The 23,842-nt window shown below is 37.9% G+C and overlaps 1 protein-coding gene across 2 annotated transcripts in view; it reads right to left on the bottom strand.

Annotated features, from left to right (window-relative positions):
• Positions 1–23,842, bottom strand: part of LOC124612297 (phenylalanine--tRNA ligase beta subunit) — a 107,029-nt gene that overhangs the window by 43,428 nt on the left and 39,759 nt on the right. For both annotated transcript variants that reach the window (XM_047140411.1, XM_047140419.1), the window contains 3 exons: positions 19,006–19,078; positions 18,659–18,925; positions 3,633–3,812 (listed from right to left, as the gene is read on the bottom strand). In XM_047140411.1, the coding sequence (XP_046996367.1) occupies positions 3,633–3,812; positions 18,659–18,925; positions 19,006–19,078 (520 nt within the window). The remainder of the gene's footprint in view (positions 1–3,632; positions 3,813–18,658; positions 18,926–19,005; positions 19,079–23,842) is intronic.

Genomic DNA, 23,842 nt, shown 5'->3' with positions numbered 1-23,842 from the left:
AAATCAATGTAGTCTAAGAAAGGTCAGCTAATAAAATATTTGTGGACATTAACCAATGGTTCCTAGCCAATTCTTTGTCACTAAACTTTGAAAAAACACACTACACGCAGTTCAGAGCGTGTAAGGGGTGTCCCACTTAAGGGGTGTCCCACGAGTATGTGTCTAACACAAGCAGATAGAAGAAGTGTACAGTGTTAAATTCTTGGGATTACAGCTTGATAATAAATTCAACTGGGAGGAGCACACCACAGAACTGCTGAAGCATCTTAACAAATCTTTATTTGCAATGTGAATTGTGTCAGACATAGGGGATATAAAAATGAAAAAGCTGGCATACTATGCTTACTTTCATGCCATAATGTCATATGGGATTATTTTTTGGGGCAATTCATCAAGCCAAGCTAAAGTATTTCGGGCACAAAAACGTGCAGTAAGAGTTATATGTGGTGTGAACTCAAGAACATCCTGCAGAAGCCTGTTTAGGGAACTAGGGATACTAACTACTGCTTCCCAATATATTTATTCCTTAACAAAATTTGTCATTAAAAATATATCACTTTTTCAAACCAACAGCTCAATTCATGGAATCAATACTAGAAATAAGAATAATCTTCACAAGGATTTAAAGTCACTTAGTCTTGTACAAAAAGGTGTGCATTATTCAGGAACACACATTTTCAATAACTTGCCAGCAGCCATAAAAAGCTTAACAACCAATGAAATTCAATTTAAGAGAAGCCTAAAGGATTTATTGGTGGCCAACTCCTCCTACTCCATTGATGAATTTCTCAGTAGAACCAACTGATTTGTGTGTATATATGTATGTAAGTACAATATAACTTCTGTACAATTTCAATGCAGTAATGTATTCATTGTAAATAAGTGTGTGTGTGTGTGTGTGTGTGTGTGTGTGTGTGTGTGTGTGTGTGTAAGTACAATCAAACTTCTGCACCAGTTCAGTGCAATAATGTGTTCATTGTAAATAAGTATTTAGTAGTTGTATTACACGTTTATTACCTTATAAATAAATAAAAAACTTTTTTATTTTAAATTCAGTGCATTAGTATTTGTAAAATGATTCTTTCATACAGCGTTCATTAACAAATTACGAGCATGTCACTTGGGACCTGTGGAATGGTACATTAGCTTATTTGTTTGAGTTGTAAATATTTGTCATGTATTGTTGTTTTTCTGACATGTTCCACATCCTGGAGGACCTCCTCACTACGGATCAATTGGAATGAAAGTAAATCTAATCTATCAACTATCTGTGTGTTGTTAAGGTACTTCCATAGGCAGCAAGAGCCCCAGATCTATACTTGATCGAACATGTAAGACCACAATTGATGTCAACTCTGTCCCAGTGTCAGTATCCAAGATATGTCAAGGACCAGTTATTAAAGTTATGGGCCAGCTTGCCTCATGGAGGATACAATGGCTTTATGACATCCTTCCCAACCGATTCACTTCATGCATCCAGGCCAGTAGGATGTGGAACATCATACAGAGAAGTGGACTCATAATACCAAGCTCTTCATAAATTTGATTTGATTTTGTAGTCACCGAAATAACATCACACAGCTTCTCAATTTGTGAAGTTTCATTTAATTTCTCCTCCTCTTCTGTGCACTTCAAGTTTTTTGTCAGGCAGTATCTGGGACAATTCAGCTTTGAAATGCAAATGCAAATGCATAATCCTGAAGGCAAATAACTAAGCTTTCAACTTAAACAATCAAAACTGTATTGCTCCACATGACCATAATGGAACAGTTGTAATTTGAATTAAAAATCAATGCAGAATAAAAATTATGAAAGGAATGAGAAGAATAATTACACAACTTTGGATGTGATACCCAACAAAACAGTTCTATTGTAAAGAAATATTGAACATATCATAATATAAATGGATAGATAAAAAAATCCACTCACCAAGTGGCGGCTGGGGAACATGCACACACAAAAGGATATTACTATTACAAGCTCTTGGAGCCAGTGGCTCCTTCTTCTGGCGGCAGAGGTGAAGGGGAAGGAAGAGGGGTGGATGAAAAGGACTGGAGAGATTTAGGGAAAGGGGTACAGTTCAAAAAAGTAACGCAGAACCCCTGGTCAGGGGTTCTGAGAAATGGATGAATGGGCATAGGCAGAGAGTGTACACATGCAACACACAATATCCTGTTGCAGAGCATGCTGTACAACATAACAGTCATGACCCCAGTGCATGTTTCACCAGACGCGCCACCTGGGTTCTTCCCCGAGACACCAGTTTCTCAGAACTCCGCAGATGACAAGAAGCACTATAAGATGTCCTTGGTTCTCGCCATCCACCTGGCCTTAATTTACATTAATTCCTTCCGTCTCAGCATTTATTCACAGTAACTATTCCTTTCTTCAGTTCATTTTAGTTTCCTGCATCTTTCATTTTTTGACTTGTATATTTTTCACTATCTCCCCTCTCACCTTTGTTACATACAATGCACTTAGCTTTTCACTTTTGTTAAGTCATGCACAATGTTTTAGTAGTAATCTCTGTATTGCATATTATCCTATCTTCCACCTTTAAGCTCTCAGGTATTCAAATCTCATCCAGTGCAGTTCCCAACAGTCTTTCCTTCTCATCCCGTTCAGTAAGTCTCCCCTAACCCGGAGTTCTGGGTGACTTTTCTAAACCAGACCCCTTTGCCTAAACCTCTCCAGTCATTTTCCTTCACCCCTCTTCCTTCCCCTTCAACTCTTCTGCCAGAAGAAGGAGTCACTGGCTCCAAAAGCTTGTAACAGTTAAATCCTTTTGTGTGTGTGTTCCCCTGCCAACACTTGGTGAGTAGATTTTTTATCTATCCATTTGTATTATAATGTCAATAATTTATTATTTTTGTTGAACATATCATAAAGATTGGTTAAGAAACGCAATGTCTATCTGATGTACACAACACTTTCAATGCAAACAGTTAGTTACAGGAACTGAAACCACTTGTAACTAGGTAACCTCACACTCCAACACCCTTGTGATCAGTTACATAATTTACAGATTTTTCTTTTGCTGGTCACTGCTACAATTATACGTTTTATTGTGTAGCTGCAGCTTATCTACTGATGACTGTAAATAGAATGCACATGTCATTTCCTGATTTTCAATGTGGTTGGAAATTTTAAATGATTACAGAAATGCTCCTTGAAGTGCTGATACACATATAACATCTTGTTTAGCACTCATCAACTTGAATGCTTAAAAAGAAGAATTTAAACACTCACAGTAAACCACTAATTTCTTTCACAGTTTTTCCTAATTTGTAGCTAGGAAAGATATTACTAGGCCATTAATGTCAACTGAATCCATTATGATCAATATTAACAGATGTGAATCTGAAGGAGTATATCTTTACTAAAATTTATAAGTGAAGTACATGAACAAATATAGTTATTTGGTCACCCCCCCCCCCCCCCCAAAGTAATTTTTCATGCCAAAATGGAAGAAGAATGACAGTGAGAAAAATGTTATTTGAAATTACAGTGAGGAGGCAATCCATAAAGCAGTTCTGCTTAATGAAATTCATTAGGATTACAAAATGGGCAAAACAAATATAAAGCATATGCAGAGTAAAGTAATAATAAATAAAATAAATTTAGTTACTTACCTTTGTCAAATCTGTAGCAGTGCACTCTATAAACACATTCTTTGTATTAAGTGTTATTTTTGAGTGATCTCCATTAATTATAGGAGGCAAAGATAAAACGATGCCTTTGCTGTCATAAATAACTGGATATACTGGACTATCTCTGATTATGGGCAAATATTGTTTCAGCTGTGCATGATTCTGTAGAAGAAATGAAAATTATTTTAACATAAAAATTACATTAATAGAAGTTCTTTGTTTATCCAGCAGATACAAACAACTTTTGGGAATTTCCTGTTTCAGAATCAGAATATCATTCTTTGGCAACCACTGGAGAGAAGTATAGGACAAGATAAACAGAAGTGGACAAGATTGCAATGTGATGGTAAAGGCACATTTGAATGACACATAGACATGTCAAATTAATGAATAAATAAATAAAAAGAATAGCAATCAATAAGTTCAAGATGAATGTTAAGTAAGAAGCAACTAGCGTACATAAATAGCAATTTAAATTAGTTAAAAATGAAACTGAGTAAAATGACAAAGAATAGAAAGAAGGTAGTGAAAGCATGAGACAGAAAGTGGGAGATAAGTAATGATACATAATGAAAGAGAAGTTAGAGTAAATTGTGAGAAAAATTGGAATGGAAAAGAATGAGAAATTTGCTGAAGAACAAGTGGTTATTTGAATTCCTCAAGTAATACAATTGAGAGACTGTGCCAAAACAGTTGCACATGCCTCCAGTTCTAACACAACAGTGATGTCATTGTGTCCTAATTCCTATATAAAACTTCAATAACGCCATTCTGCAGTGGAAAACATTGAGGGTATTCCCCATTCTGAACTAAGTGCATATATTCAAACAACATTTTGTGAAGAATTAGGTATCTATGATTCTTATTTACTCAAAAGAATTAAAAATGATAAAATTATTGTTCTAATTGTAGCTGAGTTTTCATAACAGTCACTGATCCATAGGTTGATGGTTGTCTGGGTGTCTTAATTTCTCATCATATTCATAAATTTCAACTGTAATAACAATCACCAAACTACTGAAGCCCACATATAGCAACAGATCAAGGATCCACCCACAGAAATCAAGATGGATCATACTCAGACTAAACCAAAGAAGACAGTAACACTGTTAGAATACTGGGGGGAGTGCAGTTCAAACAATCATGATATCCTGATTGAAATTTTCCATAAATTCCTCAAAACGTAGATGGAACATAGAGGGGTGGTTGCTTCATCTTAACAGTAGCTAAGCCTTTCTCCGGTCCTTCAACTGAACACTCATTCCATCTCTAACAGATTTCCTTCTTGAACTCAGCATTATCTCCTCCTAGGAAACAGAGAACCAAATTACATAGCGTTGTAGCAATGTTGACTGCTTGTTTGGTTCAGCTTCCGAAACAACAGCTTTGTTATTTGAATAGATTATAAACATAAATTCTAGTTTCTCGCTGTCTTTCCACCAATTCCATTTATTTGGTATTAATTTGAGTTGACTGCCATGTTTCTTTGTATTGATCTGTAGTTTATTATGGTCAAAAATATTGCTCAATCAAAAGGAATATCAGCATTTTGACTGCTGCTACTTTTCCTACAGCAATCAGTTTACTAAAAGAACTGTCTACAGGTATGATGAAAACTTTTTAAGATTATTTTTATCTTGCTCACAACAGTTTTTTGTTATCCAACAAACCAATATTAACGTAAAACTCCATGACTTCTTCAGACACTTTTCACTATCATTTGACTCTCTGCCTTGAGAATACTCACATAAAAAACTTTTCCCTTCTACTGTCATCTGTTTCCACCAAATCATTGGCAACAATCAACTCATCAAAGAAGAAGTCACATATAGGATAACTTTGCAAGGTATAAACTGACCTGAACACTGTGTCACCTGACAACACTTCCTATGTTTACTGTGGTGTACTACAACACCCTCACTGCCGATGTGTTCGGCTCAGCTGACAGTACATGAAGGTAAAATTTGCTGAAACAGGCACTTGGTTTCATTACAAGAGACAATATGGTTACATTGCACCAATGTCTAATGTGCTCATTAATGAAAACTCTGTAAATGGAAGCCTTGAACTGAACAATTGTGCTCACTGTGGTGTTACACATCACTCTTTCAACTTGTGTATTGGTTTGGACAGTGACCGAAGACGGCACGCAATACAGGTCAAACTGGCATGAAGTATACTACGCGCTTGGAAAAGTGACTGCTTAGCATTTCAGTGCAACCATATAAAACAGGTAGGAGTAATACGATCTATATTCTGTACATAAGCAAAGCTTATGCAGAAAGTATCTAACTCAGAAATCACATCTGAATGTTGGTTGTCGGTGAGAAGATTGTGTTATGCGTCATGTAAAAGGACAAATACCTACCAGCATGTGATAGGATTCAAAAGTGACAGGATCGTGGCCTAGAGAGACTGCAGTTTGTCATTCCACAATGTTGCTGCTACACCTACATCTACATATAATATATCTATACTCTGTAAACCATTGCAAAGTACATGGCAGAGTGTATATCCCATTGTACAAGTTATTAGAGTTTCTTCCCATTCCATTCATGTATTGGGTGCAGGAAGAATGATTGTTCAAATGCCTCTGTGACTGCAGTAATTATTCTGATCTTATCCTCACGATCCCTATGTAAGTGATAGTGTTTCTCGAAATGGTTCACATGAATCTCCAAGAGTCTTCCAGTTCAGTTTCTTCTGTACCTATTGACACTATCCCACGGAATGAACAAACCTGTGACCATTCATGCTGTCATTCTCTGTATACATTTAATATCCCCTGTTAGTCCCACATACTTGAGCAATATCCTGAAACCAGTTGTATGAGTGATTTTTAAGCAATCTCATTTGTACACCAACTGCATTTATTAAACCAATAAATCGAAGTCCACCACCTGCTTTACCCGTAACTGAACCTTTGTGATCATTCCATTTCATATTCCTGTAAAGTGTTACACCCATGTATTTGTATAAAGTAGACCAATTCCAACAGTGACTCACTGATATTATAGTCATAGCGGACTACGTTTTTTACATTTTGTGAAGTGCAAAATTTTACATATCTGAACATTTAAAGCAAGTTGACAGTCTCTGCACCACTTTGAAATGTTACCAAGATCTGACTGAATATTTACGTAGCTTCTTTCAGACAGTACTTCATTACAGATTTTACTATTAATATTGCCTGCAAGGTCATTAATTTACAACATGATCAGAAAGGATCCCAACACACTTCCCTCGGGCACACCCAAAGTTACTTCTGCATCTGAAAATGACTCTCCATCCAAAATAACATGCTGTGTCCTCCCTATCAAAAACTCCTCAATCCAATCAAAAATTTCAATTAATACCCCATATAACCATGCTTCTAACAATAAATGTAGGTGTGGTACTGAGTCAAATGCTTCTCAGAAATCAATAAATACTCATCTACCTGACTGCCTTGATCCAAAGCTTTCACTATGTCATGTAGGAAAAGGGTGAGTTCGGTTTCGCATGATTGATGTTTCCAGAATCCATGCTGGTTGGCATTCTGTTCAAGATACCTCATTATGTTTGAGCTCAGAATATGTTCTAAGATCATACAACAAATCAATGGCAATTATACTGGGCAGCAGTTTGTGCTTCACATCTACTACCCTTCTTGTAGAAGGATGTGATCTGTGCTCTTTCCCAAGAACTGGGCACAGTTTCTTGTTCAAGGGCTTTACGATAGATTACAGTTAGAAGAGGGACCAACTCAGCTACAAATTCAATACAGAACCTGATGCGGACTCCGTTGGGCCCCGGACCTTTGTCCAGCTTTAATGATTTCACCTGTTTCTCAACACTACTGATACTAATACTTACTTTACATTGGTCAGGATCCCATGCTGTCAAGCAAGTATGGAGTTGTTGGATTCAGAAGTACCAGACTCAATGTCATGCAGGGTCTCAATGGACCCATTCGACTAGTGCCTGAGAGAATAGGTCTAAATTTTCAGTTGGCTGTGCAGGATGGTACAGCCATGATACATACCTTGAGTTATGAAACAGGCTTGTACACAGCAAGACAAATAACCACACAGACAGTGTTACAATGTGTGGAGCACCACAAGCTGTTAGCACAGCAATCAGTATTGTGGCTTCCCTTGACATGGCAGTACAAGAGACAGGTACAACAGCAGTGTGCACCCAACACTAACACAGGACACAGGAGTAGCACCACATAATCTTTCCAGATGAGAGCCATTTCCAAGTACAGTACAGCATCATGATAGAAATATCCATACATGTAAGCTCTGAGGATAATGGACATTGCCAGGTTGCACTCACCATTGTCATACGGACATGACACCTGGCCTGATGGTAAGAGGTGCCACTGGATACTCAACAAAATCACCTAAAGTTTGTACAGCTGATAAGTTTTGAACAGCAGCCATTACATTTCTGACATGTTGAGGCCAGTGGCTGTGCCCTGTCTTTGGGTTTCCAAGTCGTTACCTTTCAACAAAATAATGTGATTCCACATGCTGCCCATGCTGTCCTGACATACCCCTAAACAGAGGGTCTTAGACTGTTGCCCTGGCCAACACTTCCTCCACATCTCTCACCCAGTGAAAACATCCAGTCACAGGTTACTGACAGACTGGCATTCCAGCATTTTCAAGTCACTAAAAATGATGAACTTTAGCATAGAGGTAAAGCAGCATGAAATGTCATAATCACATCTGTCACCCAAGATCAGTTAATCTAGACGCCCTAATGGATTATGGCCACTGTTACTGGCAGGGGTAGCAGCTCTGCAAACTTAATTCCACATCCTATATAATGCCAAATCATCTACAAATTTAATCATGTTTATTTAAAACATCATTATTTGCTATCCTTCTTCGTGTTGAAATTTTGATGGCCAGAACTCTATTTGTAGGATACCCCATGATGACCTCTGCTGTCCTACAGTGTAGCACTTTGGAAGGAACTTAGATTAATGCAGCACAGGAGTCAGTATAATAAATGAACTTTAACTGATATTTTTTTCCAAGGAAAATATTTTTCCATTACAACTACAATCATGCATCTCATTCAAGGTCAACAAAAATACATTCTACTGGCAGTGGGGTGTTATGTTGCACTGTTTTCTCAAACAAACTTTTTACTTGCTTGATACAAAGTTTCATCTGAAAAACTTGATAGCATTAGCGTTGGCATTGAGAACAAATGCTTGAAGATTGTAGAAAGCATCCTTTTCAGTGCTGAAATGTTTTTTTTTTTGCCAGCAAATACAAATGACAAGACTCCAAAAAATTACCTTATACTGGAGCTGTCAATGGTTCCTGCAGTGAAGTTACCTGACAGTCCTTATCTGATATGTAAAGGATGGAGGTACGAACTCATTTGCTGTTTTACTAGGGTAGTTTGAAAAGTTCATGGGGGGGGGGGGGGAATAAAACATCGAGATTCAAGCAGCAATTAAGTGCTTCACAAAGAAAGGTATGAAAATCAAAGCAAAGGAAATTCATGCCAATTTTCAGAACACACTGGGGACTCTACTTCTTCATATTCAACAGTTGGCAAATGGACTAACAACTTTAAATTTGGTCAGGACAGCTTAAATGGCGATCCACATAGTAGTCATCCAATATGTGCAGCTACCTCAAGAAATTACTGCAAAAAAGCATAAAAATATCATGGAGGATTGTCAACAAAGTGTAAGAAAAAAAGCTGTTGGGATGTCATCTGAATGGGGATATCACATGTTAACAGCAGAATTGGATATGAGAAATTTACCTGCTAGATTAGTGTCATGAATCTTAATGCAGGATCAGAAACACATCGGAATGGAGATTTCCAAATAATGTTTGACCTGTTTTCAGAGCAACCAACATGTTTTGCACCAGCTTGTGACCACAGATGAAACTTGAGTCCACTACTCCACCCCATGGACAAAGCAACCGTCAATGGAATCATGTTGATTCACCACCACAAAAAAAAGCAAGAGCAATATGGTTGGCCAGAAAGGTCATGGCATCCGTTTTCTGAGGTGCAAAAGGGATTCTGCTGACAAATCATCTTGTCACTGGTCAAACAATCATAGGACAGTACTAACTTTCTGGACAAACTACAGAAGAAGATACATGAAAAAAGGCCAGGTTTGGTAGTGGAGAAAGTCATTTTTTATCAAGACAACGTATTCCCACACACAAAAACATAAACTAAGATACAAATTGTTACCATACCTGGCTTATTCATCTGATTTGGCTCCATCCGCTTCCTCTCTCTAACCCAAGCTCAAAATTTTCCTTGGTGGATGGAGCTTCTCTTCAAATGAAGAAATTACAGCCTAAGTTAACAGGTATTTTGCAGTTCTAGAAGAATCTAATTTTTTAGATGGGGCCATGGCCCTGGAGCATCAGTGGAAAAAGTCTATTGGTGTAAAGAGAGACTACATTGAAAAACAAAAAAGTTTCACTGCAGTAAGTCATTTCTTTCTTTTCTATTCTGAGAACTTTTCAAACAACCCTCATATATTCCCTAAGGAGTCTTCCGGAGTGGGATCAACTTTTTGAAGCCTTGTGTATGGTGGTGTAAGTCAGAGTCCCAGATATCACAGCCTGGAACTCTTGATCAAACTGGTACCTCATTTCTGAGTAACTGATGGAAAAGAATTTCGGATGATGCTCTAGATCCTAAAAAAACAAAAGCATTATGCAGAGCAGCAGTGTAGCGTGGTGATTAAGCTACATTTGTGACATGCAGAAGATTGTGGGAGTCAAATACCATTAAGCACTTGTGACATTTGTTAATTTTTAAATTTTTATCAGAATGACTAATTATTATTTTTATTTAATTAATTGGTTTACACAATTTTCTTATTTCTAATACTTTGTCACATCATTTTAATCATCATGTTACCCTGTTTCATTTCCTCTCATTTCTTTCTTTATCATCCTTTTTTTACATGGGACCATCGTCATGCAATTTCAATTATTTTTATGTATTTATTTATTAACTTCAATTTAATTTATACTTTTTTATCATTTTATATTTTCCTCCATTTTATTGCATTTAATATTACTAATACTCATTTTGCTTAAATTTTGTTTTATTTATAATTTATTCTTTCTTTTAAATTTTCATCTGCCCTTTTCTGGTCCATAGTCCAACATGAATTTATGTTTTAAGTATTTGCGTCACAATTACCGTCAAAAAAAAAAATGTACATCTTTTAATGAAAAATACAGTTTTGATACCACTGCATAGCCAAGATACATAATTTCATCTTTTCCTTTTCTAACTCATATTCATGTTTTTCAAACATTTAAATGTTATGATAGACACTAAAAAATAATTAGAATCACATGTATAAGGATTCCAAATGAAAAAAGGTTGACAGGCAGAAAAATTACGAGCAAATAAAAAAAAAGTCAGTATGATGACAAAATGATGCAGGAAAGAATTAGAAATAAATAGATAAAAACATTTAAACCAATTAACTGAATAAAAAAATCAAAATCACTTTGATAAATATTTTAAAATAAAAAACAACAAGGTAACTGTCAAGATTCCTTAAGCTTCAGCAGGTCAGGAATGTATCTGAACCACTATGCTACGTCACTACTCCACATATTGTAGTTATTTTTAAGATTCATAAACAAGGGCACAATCTGATGGATGGCCCTAGGGTGTGATACCTGGCATCGTAACATACACTACAGTATAGATGGTTTCAAAAAGTCGATCCGACACTGAAGAACCTCCCCTCTTTGCCCTGTCAATGTCAAAGCTACAACTAATAGCGACACACTCATCCTTTCATTCATTTAGTTGTCATCTTGACATTATTGGCTTAGCCTCAAACCTACTTAAATAATTTCTTATGATTTCACTACCAGCAATATCCTGTATCCCCATTGTAACAGCCTGCTTGATTGGAAGCATTGTGACTGCAGTTAACCTTATTCCCTGGCATTTTTATAGTTGTGGCTTAAAACTCTGAAGTGATTTGAGAGGTTTTTAGTCTTCATAATTCACATAACTAATAAATATATCACCGTACATTATTCTTTATAACTCTCACTGTATTTAGGACTCAGAGATTAGCCTGTACAAATTCCACTGTGTTATTGGCAGGAATTATTTTTCCAGGACTTCAAGAAACATGGCATCTGAGAAGGAAACTGATGTTGAATATGAAAGCCAGCAAAAAGATGCAGGAATGGAAGATTCAGGAATTGTAACCTGCTCTCCTGCTGATGTTGCTGCTCCTGTTAATGCTAACATGAATGAAACTTCAGATCAACATCGAGGCAGACACCTTCATGGTGATGAACAACAATCTGCTCACAAAAGTGAAAACAGACAACAAAAATTAACTGCATAATATACTTGAACTATTCAAGAAGACTTCCAAAGAGAGAGTCATACCTCGATAATGGTATAAGACAAGGAAATCATCCTTACCAGATGATTTGCTTCTTAGAATACTCACTTTTAACAAACACAGAGTAAAAGTGAATAACTCTACTGACAAGCTTTCAGTATCCAACAATGTTCATGCTCTGTGTGTGTGTGTGTGTGTGTGTGTGTGTGTGTGTGTGTGTGTGTGTACATACTGAGATAAGTGATGATAGGCAGTACAGCTCTCTAAGGATACATTTTCTTTACTACAAATTATGACACCCTCCACTTCTATAATGAAATAAGTGTTACAGCCATAACATACCAATACTGTCTACATTTCTCCAAAAATAAACTAGTTTCAAGAATGCCGATTGGCATGTTTATAGCTGGAATTTTTCATAAAAGGTTTGCAACTATGGGAGGAAAGGACAATCCATAGCAACACTATTAGCCGACAAAACATAGTTTGTTGGATAAAAATGATGTTGACTTATTCTGAGTTCGATACAAGAGATCTTATGCCAAAGTGGACACAAGTTTGCAAAATTCCATGTCAGTGCTGGGAAATCATAGGCCATACACCCATTTCACACTGTTAAAGAAAGATGCAACAAACAATAATGTAACATAAAACTAAGAGGATCAGAAAAACCTGCTACTGCTGACGACTGTCTAGTTACAACACACAAAATGCAATATCACTTTGGTCATCTCAACATAATAAGACTCCCTCATTAAAGACTTACTTATTCCTTCAGCTCCTATAGGGGCACAGTGTGTCCGGAGAACTCACCATCCATCTTTGTAATTTCCTTCAATTCTGCCGCACGTATTGCCAACTCTCCTTGTTTCTCCTTCCATTATTCTCTTCATGTACATCTGAATCTGCCTCTTCCTCATTTCCTGAGGATTCAATTCCAGTACCTTTTTCTCAATTGTTCTGTCTGGCTTCCTCAATGGGTGCCCCAGCCATCTCCACTTTCTCTCACAATATGGTTTTCTATGCATATCTGTCTTGTTCCCTTCCAAAGCTCCTCATTACTTACTTTTTCTCGTCTCCAGATATTCACTGTGTGCCAGAGGCACCTATTTGACACTCTGCGATTGTGCTTAAAATTCTTTACTTTGTTCTGAAACAACCCTAAGAGTATTAGCAAGATCAATATAACTGGACTGTATCTGAAAACTGACCTGTTCTTCATGCAGTCTGTTTCAATGTGAAGCTTTAATTCTATTTAAAATAATTCTGATGAAGGCCTTACTGGATACTGACAGCAACATGATACCATGCCAATTATTACGAACTGACAAATTTCCCTTTTTGGAGGCTTTACCACCAATCCATTTTTCCATTCCTGTGGGGATTTATCTTCGAGGCAGATATGCTTCAACAAGTAGTGGAGCATTTTAACACTAATTTTTATATTGACTTTTAAGAGTTCCAGTGCTGTGTCATCTAGACATGGAGCATTTGCATTTTTTGAGCTTCTCAAAGCAATTATAATTCCATCACTATAGGACACTGCAGATTCACATCTTGATCAGCTTAGGCTTCCTTTGAAACATCTCCCAACTGTTCCTCTTGATTGTCATCAAGATTTAACAGCTTCCTGAAACACTCCTCCACATTTGCAGCTGTGCCTGTTAAGTCATAATCATCACCCCCATCCTTAATCTTTACTGGTGCTTCACGACTGAAGCTCTTCATTGCAAAGGTGTTTAACAATAACTGTTAGCTCTTTTATATTCCACAGTCTTGCTGCCTCTTCTGCTAAATGTGTCTGCTCATCTATCCATTTTCTTTTATCTCTCGGTATCCCTATTTTCGTTCTTTTGTTTGCCTCTATGTGTTCTTTATGCATTTAGATCTTCTGCGCTCTTGTCTTACAAAGATTTAACTTTTGTTTTAGTTCTTTCCTGCCATTAATTCTGGTCCACGTGTCATCACAAATCCATTCTTTCCTTTCATGTGTCTTAAATCCTAGGATGTTCTTTCCAACATTGAGGTAACTCTCTGCAAGTCTTTGCCAACTTGTTTCATTTCCTTTCTGCATAAAGTTTTCTTCAGAGAGGACCTGAAATCTGTTTTATAGTTCAAAGGCAAATCTTAATTTTGATGTGTTGGTCTTCTAACCTTCCCACATACACTTTTATTGCTCCTGTAATTGAGCTTGATTCTACTTGCCACTATCTTCAATCTGAACTCCACAAACACTAGTGCCAACGTGCACTTCTCTCTTAGTTCTCACATTTAACAGAGAGTGTTGGTTTATGGCCATGTGATCTATTTGATTTACAGTAATACGACATGGTGACCTCCAGGTTCTCTTACAACAGTTACAATGTGGAAACAATGTGTCTTTAATGACTAGGTCATGTTCAGTATATATATCTACCAACAGTTCACAATTTACATTTGTTTCCAAAGCTGTGGACACCCTTGATTGTGTTCAAGTCCTTCATGTTCTGAACCTACTTTTACACTCAAGTCTCTCATTAAAAATGTTATGCCTTTGCAATTAGTTTGTAAGAGGATTCCCTTTAGCCTTATTTAAAATGCATCTTTTAATGCCCCTTCAGCCACTTTAGTAGGTGCATAACATTGAATTGCAGGGATATTTTGTTTCCACTCCAGTAAACTACTTTTGCAGTTTTTATCATTTTTGTGCACTGTATCTTCACTGACTGTCCTACATACTGAAGCACTTCATCATTTTGTGTTTGAATCTCCCCACATTCTACATACCTTATTTCACTTAATTTCAATATATCCAATCATTAGTTCTTGACCCCGTTTTTTGACTTGTCTTAAACTTTCCATCTCTCTCACTATTCTTACATTCCTTTTCAGGCCAAAGGTTATAAGCTTAAGAGTCATATGGTTATTTCTACTTTTAGTTTATGTGATTTGATTTTTTTGGTGGTGTGGGTTATCAGCCTACATACCCTGATGGTCCCTAAACTCTTCCAATAAATCTATGTTTTCCAGGTCTCCCCCAATAGTGATTTTAAATATTCATCCAAATTCATAGCATTTATTGGATTGCATGATGTCACAAGCTCTAAATTTGTTATCATACACTATCAGATTCTCTCTCTCCGTCATAGGTATTATTGCATTCATCCACACTTAACGAGAGCTACCAGGAAAATTTTGTTCAAATCTTACTGCATTTGTTTCTGGATGTCCAACTGCAGTACTTTCCTGCAGACAACAGCATCATCAGTGAACAATCTGCTAGTACTGTTGATCCTACCTGATTAATCATGTATGTATACTGCGATCATTAGAGGTCCTATTATTCTTCCTTGGAGCACACTAAATGTTAATTTCAGTTCTGCTGAATCTTCTCTGTGGAGTACGACATATTGGGTTCTATTAATCAAAAACTAATCAAGGCAATCAGATATCTACAAAGTAAGTATGTACAATTGTATGCTGATTACTAGTTGACAATTTGCAACAGTGTTCAATGCCTTTCGAAAATGCAGGAAGATAAAATCTATCTGTTCACCTGTCTCACTGTTTGCAAAAGACTGTGTACGCATAATGCAAGATGTATTCCACATGAATGGTTCTTCCTGAATCCATAGCAATTCTTTGAGAGAAGATTGTTTTCCTAAAGGAATGTCATAATGTTTGAGCTTAGAATATGCTCTAAGATCCTGCCGCAGAAGGATGTAAGTGGCACTGGTCTGTATTATTTTGTGCATTCATTCTTTTACCCTTTTTGTAAGCAAGAGCAGCTTGTAGTGTTTTCCTGTCACAAAGAACTATTCCCTATACAGGAAACTCTCAATAAACATAGGCTAGAAAACAGGCTAATTCACAACATATCCAGCACAAAATCTAAATGGCATCCTGTCAGATATTGTGCTTTGTTCATGCTGAGGAGCCCTGATTGTGTTTCAATACTGAGGGTGTTTATGACACTAACTCTAGTTTCTGAGTCTGCGCAGCACTCAAATATTGGAATGGCAGAATCCTTGTGTTTCAATACATGTTTAAATGCAAAATTTAATATTTCTGCTTTCTGTCTTATTCCTTCTTTCAACATCAGACTGATCCATAATAGTCTGAATGAACGCTTTGGATCCATTCATTGGGCCCAGGTGACAGACATCACTGTTGCTGACATGAGCAACCATCTACAGCTGACTGCAACCTCTGCTCTTAACCCCTCCTGAAAGGTCTCTTCCACCTGGGGGACAGTTCATCCTAGGACACAAATGAAGTGGACATTTTATTATTCCCTCTCACTTGACACAATTTCTTTAGAATATTCTTCATTTCAGGGCATAATGTAATTTAGTTGTTCCACTCCTTGGTCATACTCAGTGATGGAGGAGATGCTCTCCTATAGATGGTCAGACTCTGTGTGAGTAATGGTAAGTATGTTTGGAGATAGAGTGTAAGAGATTGTTTTGGAACAAGATTGGGAAACTAGTTTCAGTTTTTAAAGACCTCAATATGATCTTCCACGTGGGAAAAATTATATATAAAAACAAAGATGAGGTGACTTAACGAACGAAAGCGCTGGCAGGTCGATAGACACACAAACAAACACAAACATACACACAAAATTCAAGCTTTCGCAACAAACTGTTGCCTCATCAGGAAAGAGGGAAGGAGAGGGGAAGACGAAAGGAAGTGGGTTTTAAGGGAGAGGGTAAGGAGTCATTCCAATCCCGGGAGCGGAAAGACTTACCTTAGGGGGAAAAAAGGACAGGTATACACTCGCACACACGCACATATCCATCCACACATACAGACACAAGCAGACATATTTAAAGACAAAGAGAATGGCCAACTTCACACGTCCGTCCACATCAAACCCACCAACAAGAAACAGTACCTCCATTATGACAGCTGCCACCCATTCCACATCAAACGGTCCCTTCCCTACAGCCTAGGTCTTCGTGGCAAACGAATCTGCTCCAGTCCGGAATCCCTGAATCATTACACCAAGAACCTGACAACAGCTTTCGCATCCCGCAACTACCCTCCCGACCTGGTACAGAAGCAAATAACCAGAGCCACCTCCTCATCCCCTCAAACCCAGAATCCCCCACAGAAGAACCACAAAAGTGCCCCACTTGTGACAGGATACTTTCCGGGACTGGACCAGACTCTGAATGTGGCTCTCCAGCAGGGATATGACTTCCTCAAATCCTGCCCTGAAATGAGATCCATCCTTCATGAAATCCTCCCCACTCCGCCAAGAGTGTCTTTCCGCCGTCCACCTAACCTTCGTAACCTGTTAGTTCATCCCTATGAAATCCCCAAACCACCTTCCCTACCCTCTGGCTCCTATCCTTGTAACCGCCCCCGATGCAAAACCTGTCCCATGCAATCTCCCACCACCACCTACTCCAGTCCTGTAACCCGGGAGGTGTACACGATCAAAGGCAGAGCCACGTGTGAAAGCACCCATGTGATTTATCAACTGACCTGCCTACACTGTGATGCATTCTATGTGGGAATGACCAGCAACAAACTGTCCATTCGCATGAATGGACACAGGCAGACAGTGTTTGTTGGTAATGAGGATCACCCTGTGGCTAAACATGCCTTGCTGCACAGCCAGCACATCTTGGCACAGTGTTACACCGTCCGGGTTATCTGGATACTTCCCACCAACACCAACCTATCCGAACTCTGGAGATGGGAACTTGCCCTTCAGTATATCCTCTCTTCTCGTCATCCGCCAGGCCTCAATCTCCGCTAACTTCAAGTTGCCGCCACTCATACCTCACCTGTCTTTCAACAACTTCTTTGCCTACACTTCTGCCTCAACTGACAACTCTGCCCAAACTCTTTGTCTTTAAATATGTCTGCTTGTGTCTGTATGTGTGGATGGATATGTGCGTGTGTGCGAGTGTATACCTGTCCTTTTTTCCCCCTAAGGTAAGTCTTTCCGCTCCCGGGATTGGAATGACTCCTCACCCTCTCCCTTAAAACCCACTTCCTTTCGTCTTCCCCTCTCCTTCCCTCTTTCCTGATGAGGCAACAGTTTGTTGCGAAAGCTTGAATTTTGTGTGTATGTTTGTGTTTGTTTGTGTGTCTATCAACCTGCCAGCGCTTTCGTTCGGTAAGTCACCTCATCTTTGTTTTTATCAATATGATCTTTGGTGTACTGGGAATGAGGCTGACTTCCCCTGCAAATGCTGTGTCCGTGGATGGCTAGGCTGTATTGGAGTGACTTTATGGCATGGGATGGATAACAGCTCTCAACATGGAGGTATTGCTGGGACTGGTAAGAGTGATATGGACATAGGTTTCTTCTGAAGAAGAGATCTGTCACAAAAGCTAAGTGTTATATAAACTGAATCCTGTTATTTGTATGAAGTGGTAACAATTTGCAGTTAAAAATACAAGCACCCAACAAAGGATGTAGACATAATGCTTAATGACACAAACAAATGAATGACCTTTCAAAATTTACTGTTTTTATGTGTGAAAGATGAGGATTATCAAGATTCATTTTCTGTAACTTTAACCTATATATGAGAAAATGTTTATCAATATATATTTAACTTTGCTGATTCAGAATTATTCAGCAAATGATGTCGGTGAGATGTGAACAACTATTCAAAGATAAGAATAAACATTTACTTACTGAATAAAGTTCCATTATTTCAAGACCAGTATATTCTTTGGTCTGATTAAGAGGCTTGAATTTGATGTCTGCTGGTGGCCTAGCATCATAAATGAATGGACCTTCAACAGAATCTAGATCATGAGTACCAATTGCCACCAAGGAACGTTTCCTACATATGTTTTGATGAAGTTTGTCTTGTAGGTCAATAAAGCTTTCATATCTGTTTTTATTGAAAGTTATATTTCTTAGTACAGCAGCAACTACGTAAGGCCGTATCAGTCCTGTCTGCAACAAACAAAAACCTAACAAAAATTAAAATATTCATAATGTAAACTAGAAATATACAAGTAAATTAATGTACTCACATCAGGTTTTATGATAATCTTCTGAACACTGGATCCTTCTGGTTTCACTGCTCTATACCTCGGCAATGGCTTTCTAAAACAACACGTTTGTATGAAAAGTGCTGTGTTATCAACAACAAGTACAAGTACAATAAAAAGAGATGTACAACACACAAGATGAGCACTCATTTGTAGACAGCCACGATATAAACTAATAGTATGATAGTAAAAATTTTTGGCATGAGTCCACAGGACCCTCTCAACAACAGTTGGGTAATTCTTTTAACCCTATCATTTGATTATGTGAAAGGTGGCCTTTGTGTAAAGGTACACTGACATTAAGAATGCTACAGTTGCAAATGTAGGAGACTTTCCAAGGTCCTTCCATTATAACGGAATACTTCAGACACCCAGAACTGACAGTCCCTAACAAGACAACAAAATAAACATATTATTAAATTTAAATTTATTTATTGGCTACATCACAGAGTTAATTGGCCACAACATCTAGTACTAAGGCTGTGAGGACATGAGGAGATAATATGAACAACATTGAACTCATTATAGATTTTCTTTCGTTCCTTCTCCTCTGTGGCATCATCGCATTAATTCATCCTCCCATGTTACAGTTCCTTCACAATTTCTGTTAAGTTTAAACCCCATGTTCATGAGCTAACCACAGTTGCACCCTTTCCAGTTTGAGTAAGTGGCTCATAAAAGTTTTCACTGGTAAAATCAACAGCAATGTCATCTGTCAGACCAATATACCAAATTTATATCAATAACCACATGACATTATTGCAAGTGAGCATTACAACCAACCAGTTGTCTGTGCACAACATGAATGGTCTTGTCAAACTGTGCTTGGAAGAAAGCTTGACTATCAACTTTAAAACAGAATGAGATTTTTCACTCTGCAGCAGAGTGTGCGCTGATATGAAACTTCCTGGCAGATTAAAACTATGTGCCGGACCGAGACTCTAACTTGGAACCATTGCCTTTCGTGGGCAAGTGCTCTACCATTGCACGAGAGCTTCTGTAAAGTTTGGAAGGTAGGAGACGAGGTATTGGCAGAAGTAAAGCTGTGAGGACGGGGCGTGAGTCGGGCTTGGGTAGCTCAGCTGGTAGAGCACTTGCCCGTGAAAGGCAAAGGTCCCGAGTTCGAGTCTTGGTCCAGCACACAGTTTTAATCTGCCAGGAAGTTTCACTTTAAAACACATTGCTAAGCAGAATATGATCAACTTCAATGGTCGACTGTATGCCAGAAGGGAATCCTCAATGGGAGTGCATTACTAATTGTAGTGGTATATATTGTTATTTAATATAGCAATATGTCTCACTTCTTTCAGCTATACCAATGAAGGATGTTAATGGAAAAACATGATTTGAAGTAGCAGTATGGGAAGAATGACCCACTGTCTGCGCATTTTTGGATTCATGTCCACATGAGAAGGATGAAATGTAAGTATAATGCATCCACAGGATGTGACGATTAGCAAGTGTCTTTCCTTGGGATGGTTAAGTCATTTACACTTTACTATTCCAGTTGCACTTTGAGGATGCTGTGGGCTCCAGAGAAGAAGACGCTTGATGATAAAGTCCTAAACTCAGAACAAATAAAGCTATTTTATGCAATCACTTACTAATTAACTAACTAAATATCTGTCATTCAGTGACTTATGTCTAGACTGGCTAGGAACATACAGTAAATGAGATATCTGTTCACTCGATATTATTATGGCATATGAGAAATGTTAAATACAAAAGAGTTCTTTAAAAAATGGTTACATAATGTTGTAGCTAGTTGCTATAGAATGCAAGCTTGCTCTCTCAGCCCTTCACCCACTCCAGTTGGAAATTGTGAGAATTTAGAATCTATTGCCTTGTTTGCATATATATCTTTTGCGTTACTAGGAACATTGTTATTCTTTATTCTGTGTACTGTATAATACAATAGTTCATGTAACTGTGTTTAACATGTTAATGTGTACAACAAATCTTATAATTCCAATCAGATACCATCAGCAATTACTCTGTTAACATGTTATGGGCACAGACTATATAATTCATCGTAATATTAAAAAATAAATACCAGAACATTGGATAGCAGAAATTAGCAGCAGCGAGCAGGAATATGAAACCACATAACTTCTAATGCAATGAGTTCTGTAAATACAAATTCACTGCCTCTTATTGAGAAACTGACGGGAAGTGAAAACTATAGTATGTGGGAGTTCGCTATGTGATCATGTGTAGAACACGAACAATTGTGCAATTGAGTCAGTGGAAAAATATCAGACATAATCAAATTTTGTGTAGCAAGAGCCAAAATTATACTCTCTGTCCATCCATCAGTATATGTTCATTTGCAAGATACATCTGCAGCTAAAGACGTGTGGGACAAGCTAAAGCAAGTCTACAAAGATTATGGCCTCTTCCTATGTGTCAAAGATAATTTCCATTTCAAAAAAATTAAATGGCTTGTGCTTTGAAGTTAAAGAAAACCGGATTGGGTGTGGTGTTCTTGCAGGACTAACAGACGAATGTAAATCTATGATTGTGAGTTTAGGAAATTCAAACTTTCCAATCACAGAAGATTCCACAAGAAATAAATTACTGCAAGAAATAAATGATAATGCCACTTAAGCATTGACATGCAGTGCTGCTCAAGTCACCAAGAAAAAGAGTGATGTTTCATTCAAAACTTGTCCAGGATGCTATAACTGCAAGAAGTATGGACATCCGACAAAAACAGCAACAGCAAAAACAAAGCAAAAACTTCAGCCAAGACAGCTAGCTACCAGACGTTCTTTTCAAACACAGCTGCACATAAAGATGCACAGCAGAATGGTATATAGACTCAGGCACATCAGCACACATGTCTAAATATCCATACGACAAAAATACTTGTGAAACAGTGATAGGCTCGCAAATTGTAATAGCAAATAATGATAACTTTCCTGTAAAAGGCTTAGGATTTTCAATTGTAGATGTTCACAAAGGCAACAAGAAAGGTAAAATTAAAATACACGATATCCTGTGTGTGCCTCAGCTAAGCACATATCTACTACCTGTTAGTAAAATAGTAGAAAAAGGTCATTCAATTTTATCTAATAAACAAGGCTGTCATATTTATGACACATCCAAAAATGTGGTTGCCAGTCCGTCTTTAGCAAATGGTATGTACTGACTACACCAAGCAACTGGTCTAATGTTTGAAGGAAAATCAGCAATACTCTCAAACAGTGCAGACTTATGGCATAAAGGACTAGGTCATCTGCATTCTGAAGCTATGCATGCACTTCACAAACACCTGGCTAGGGGAATTTCATTTGAGGGAACAGTTAATATTCCTTGTGCTATTTGCTTAGAGGGCAAACAAACAAGATTTCCTTTTTCATGATCTGACTCAAAAGATACAGAAATTCTCAAGCTAGTTCACTAAACATGTGTACCAAGCAAGGTGGTGCAGTGGTTAGCACCAGGACTCACAGTCAGGCGCACAACCGTTCAAAGCTGCCTTCGGCCATCCAGATTAAGTTTTCTGTGATTTCCCTAAATCGCACCAGGCAAATGCCAGGATGGTTCCTTTGAAAGAGCAATGGCTGATTTCCTTCCTTATCCCTGACACAATGAGTTTGTGCTCCGTTTCTAATGAGCTCGATGTCAACGGCACGTTAAAACCAATCTTCCTTCCTTTCTTCAGATTTGTGTGGGCCGATGCAAACTACATATTTACTCGAATCTAAGTCGCACTTTTTTTCCGGTTTTTGTAATCCAAAAAACCGCCTGCGGCTTAGAATCGAGTGCAAAGTAAGCGGAAGTTCTGATAAATGTTGGTAGGTGTCGCCACAACTAACTTCTGCCGTCAAATATACGTAGCGCAACACAGGTATGCTTTGCAGGCACAAATCTAAATACTGGTGCCAAAACCTCTGCGTCAGTAAATAAATTAAAAGAACAGGTAGAAGAATGTAAACATTATGCCATGTATTCTTTCGTGTTTGCTGCTATCTCATTTAAATCCTGTTTGCCTAATAAACTACAAAACTAGACCGAGACAAAAGCAAATGCGGAAGAATATATATATATCATGTTATGTTTATATTCGTATTATTCTTATGCTGTATAGTGCTACAGTCATAAGCACGGCAACTGACTAAATTTTTAAATCTAAGATGACTCTAATTTCTGTGCAGAATGTAATGTACTAAAGAGGCGTCTGCAAAGATTTTCAAACAGAGAAAAATGTTTGCTAAACTCTCGTTCAGAACATCTTCTATTATACGCAGCTATTATTTGGTTCTTGTTGATCATTATCAAAGAAAGTGGCAGTGTAAGTAACAACAAATAGCAGTCTCTTGCCATTGTTTCGCTAATGAGATAATTTCTCTCTTTTTTTTTATTCTAAGCAGCGGTAGCGCGCGCTAAGCAAGCCACGCTGCGAGTGGCGACAGGCCGTAAACACTCGTTATCAGAATGTGATAAACAATGCATGACACAGTACAATAATGCATTTTCAGCTTAGAGTGACGTAAACACCTATAACAAAGAGAACGACACTTATCAGATCAAAGCAAAATAAGCAATCGATTCAAACCAGACGAAGCATGTGAAAAAGGAAGGGTACCCGTATAAATACCGACGGAGCGCCTGACACATAGCAATGGCTATTTCGTAAAGCTTAACTGTTGAGCTTACGACTCAACCAAACTACTGTAGCTGTATCTTCATCCATTCAACCTCAATTGTGTTTCACGTTACAATGGACCAACTTTGTTTCCATTTGGAGGGGCGGTCTAAAACTTTTCTCTCACCTTGAATTTCGAGTCTCAAATTTCAGGAGCAGCTTAGATTC

Source organism: Schistocerca americana, chromosome 1 (genome assembly GCF_021461395.2).
Source record: "Schistocerca americana isolate TAMUIC-IGC-003095 chromosome 1, iqSchAmer2.1, whole genome shotgun sequence".
NCBI lineage: Eukaryota > Metazoa > Arthropoda > Insecta > Orthoptera > Acrididae > Schistocerca > Schistocerca americana.
The sequence above is the reverse complement of the archived record's forward strand: the minus strand, read 5'-3'. Positions and strand labels throughout refer to the sequence as shown.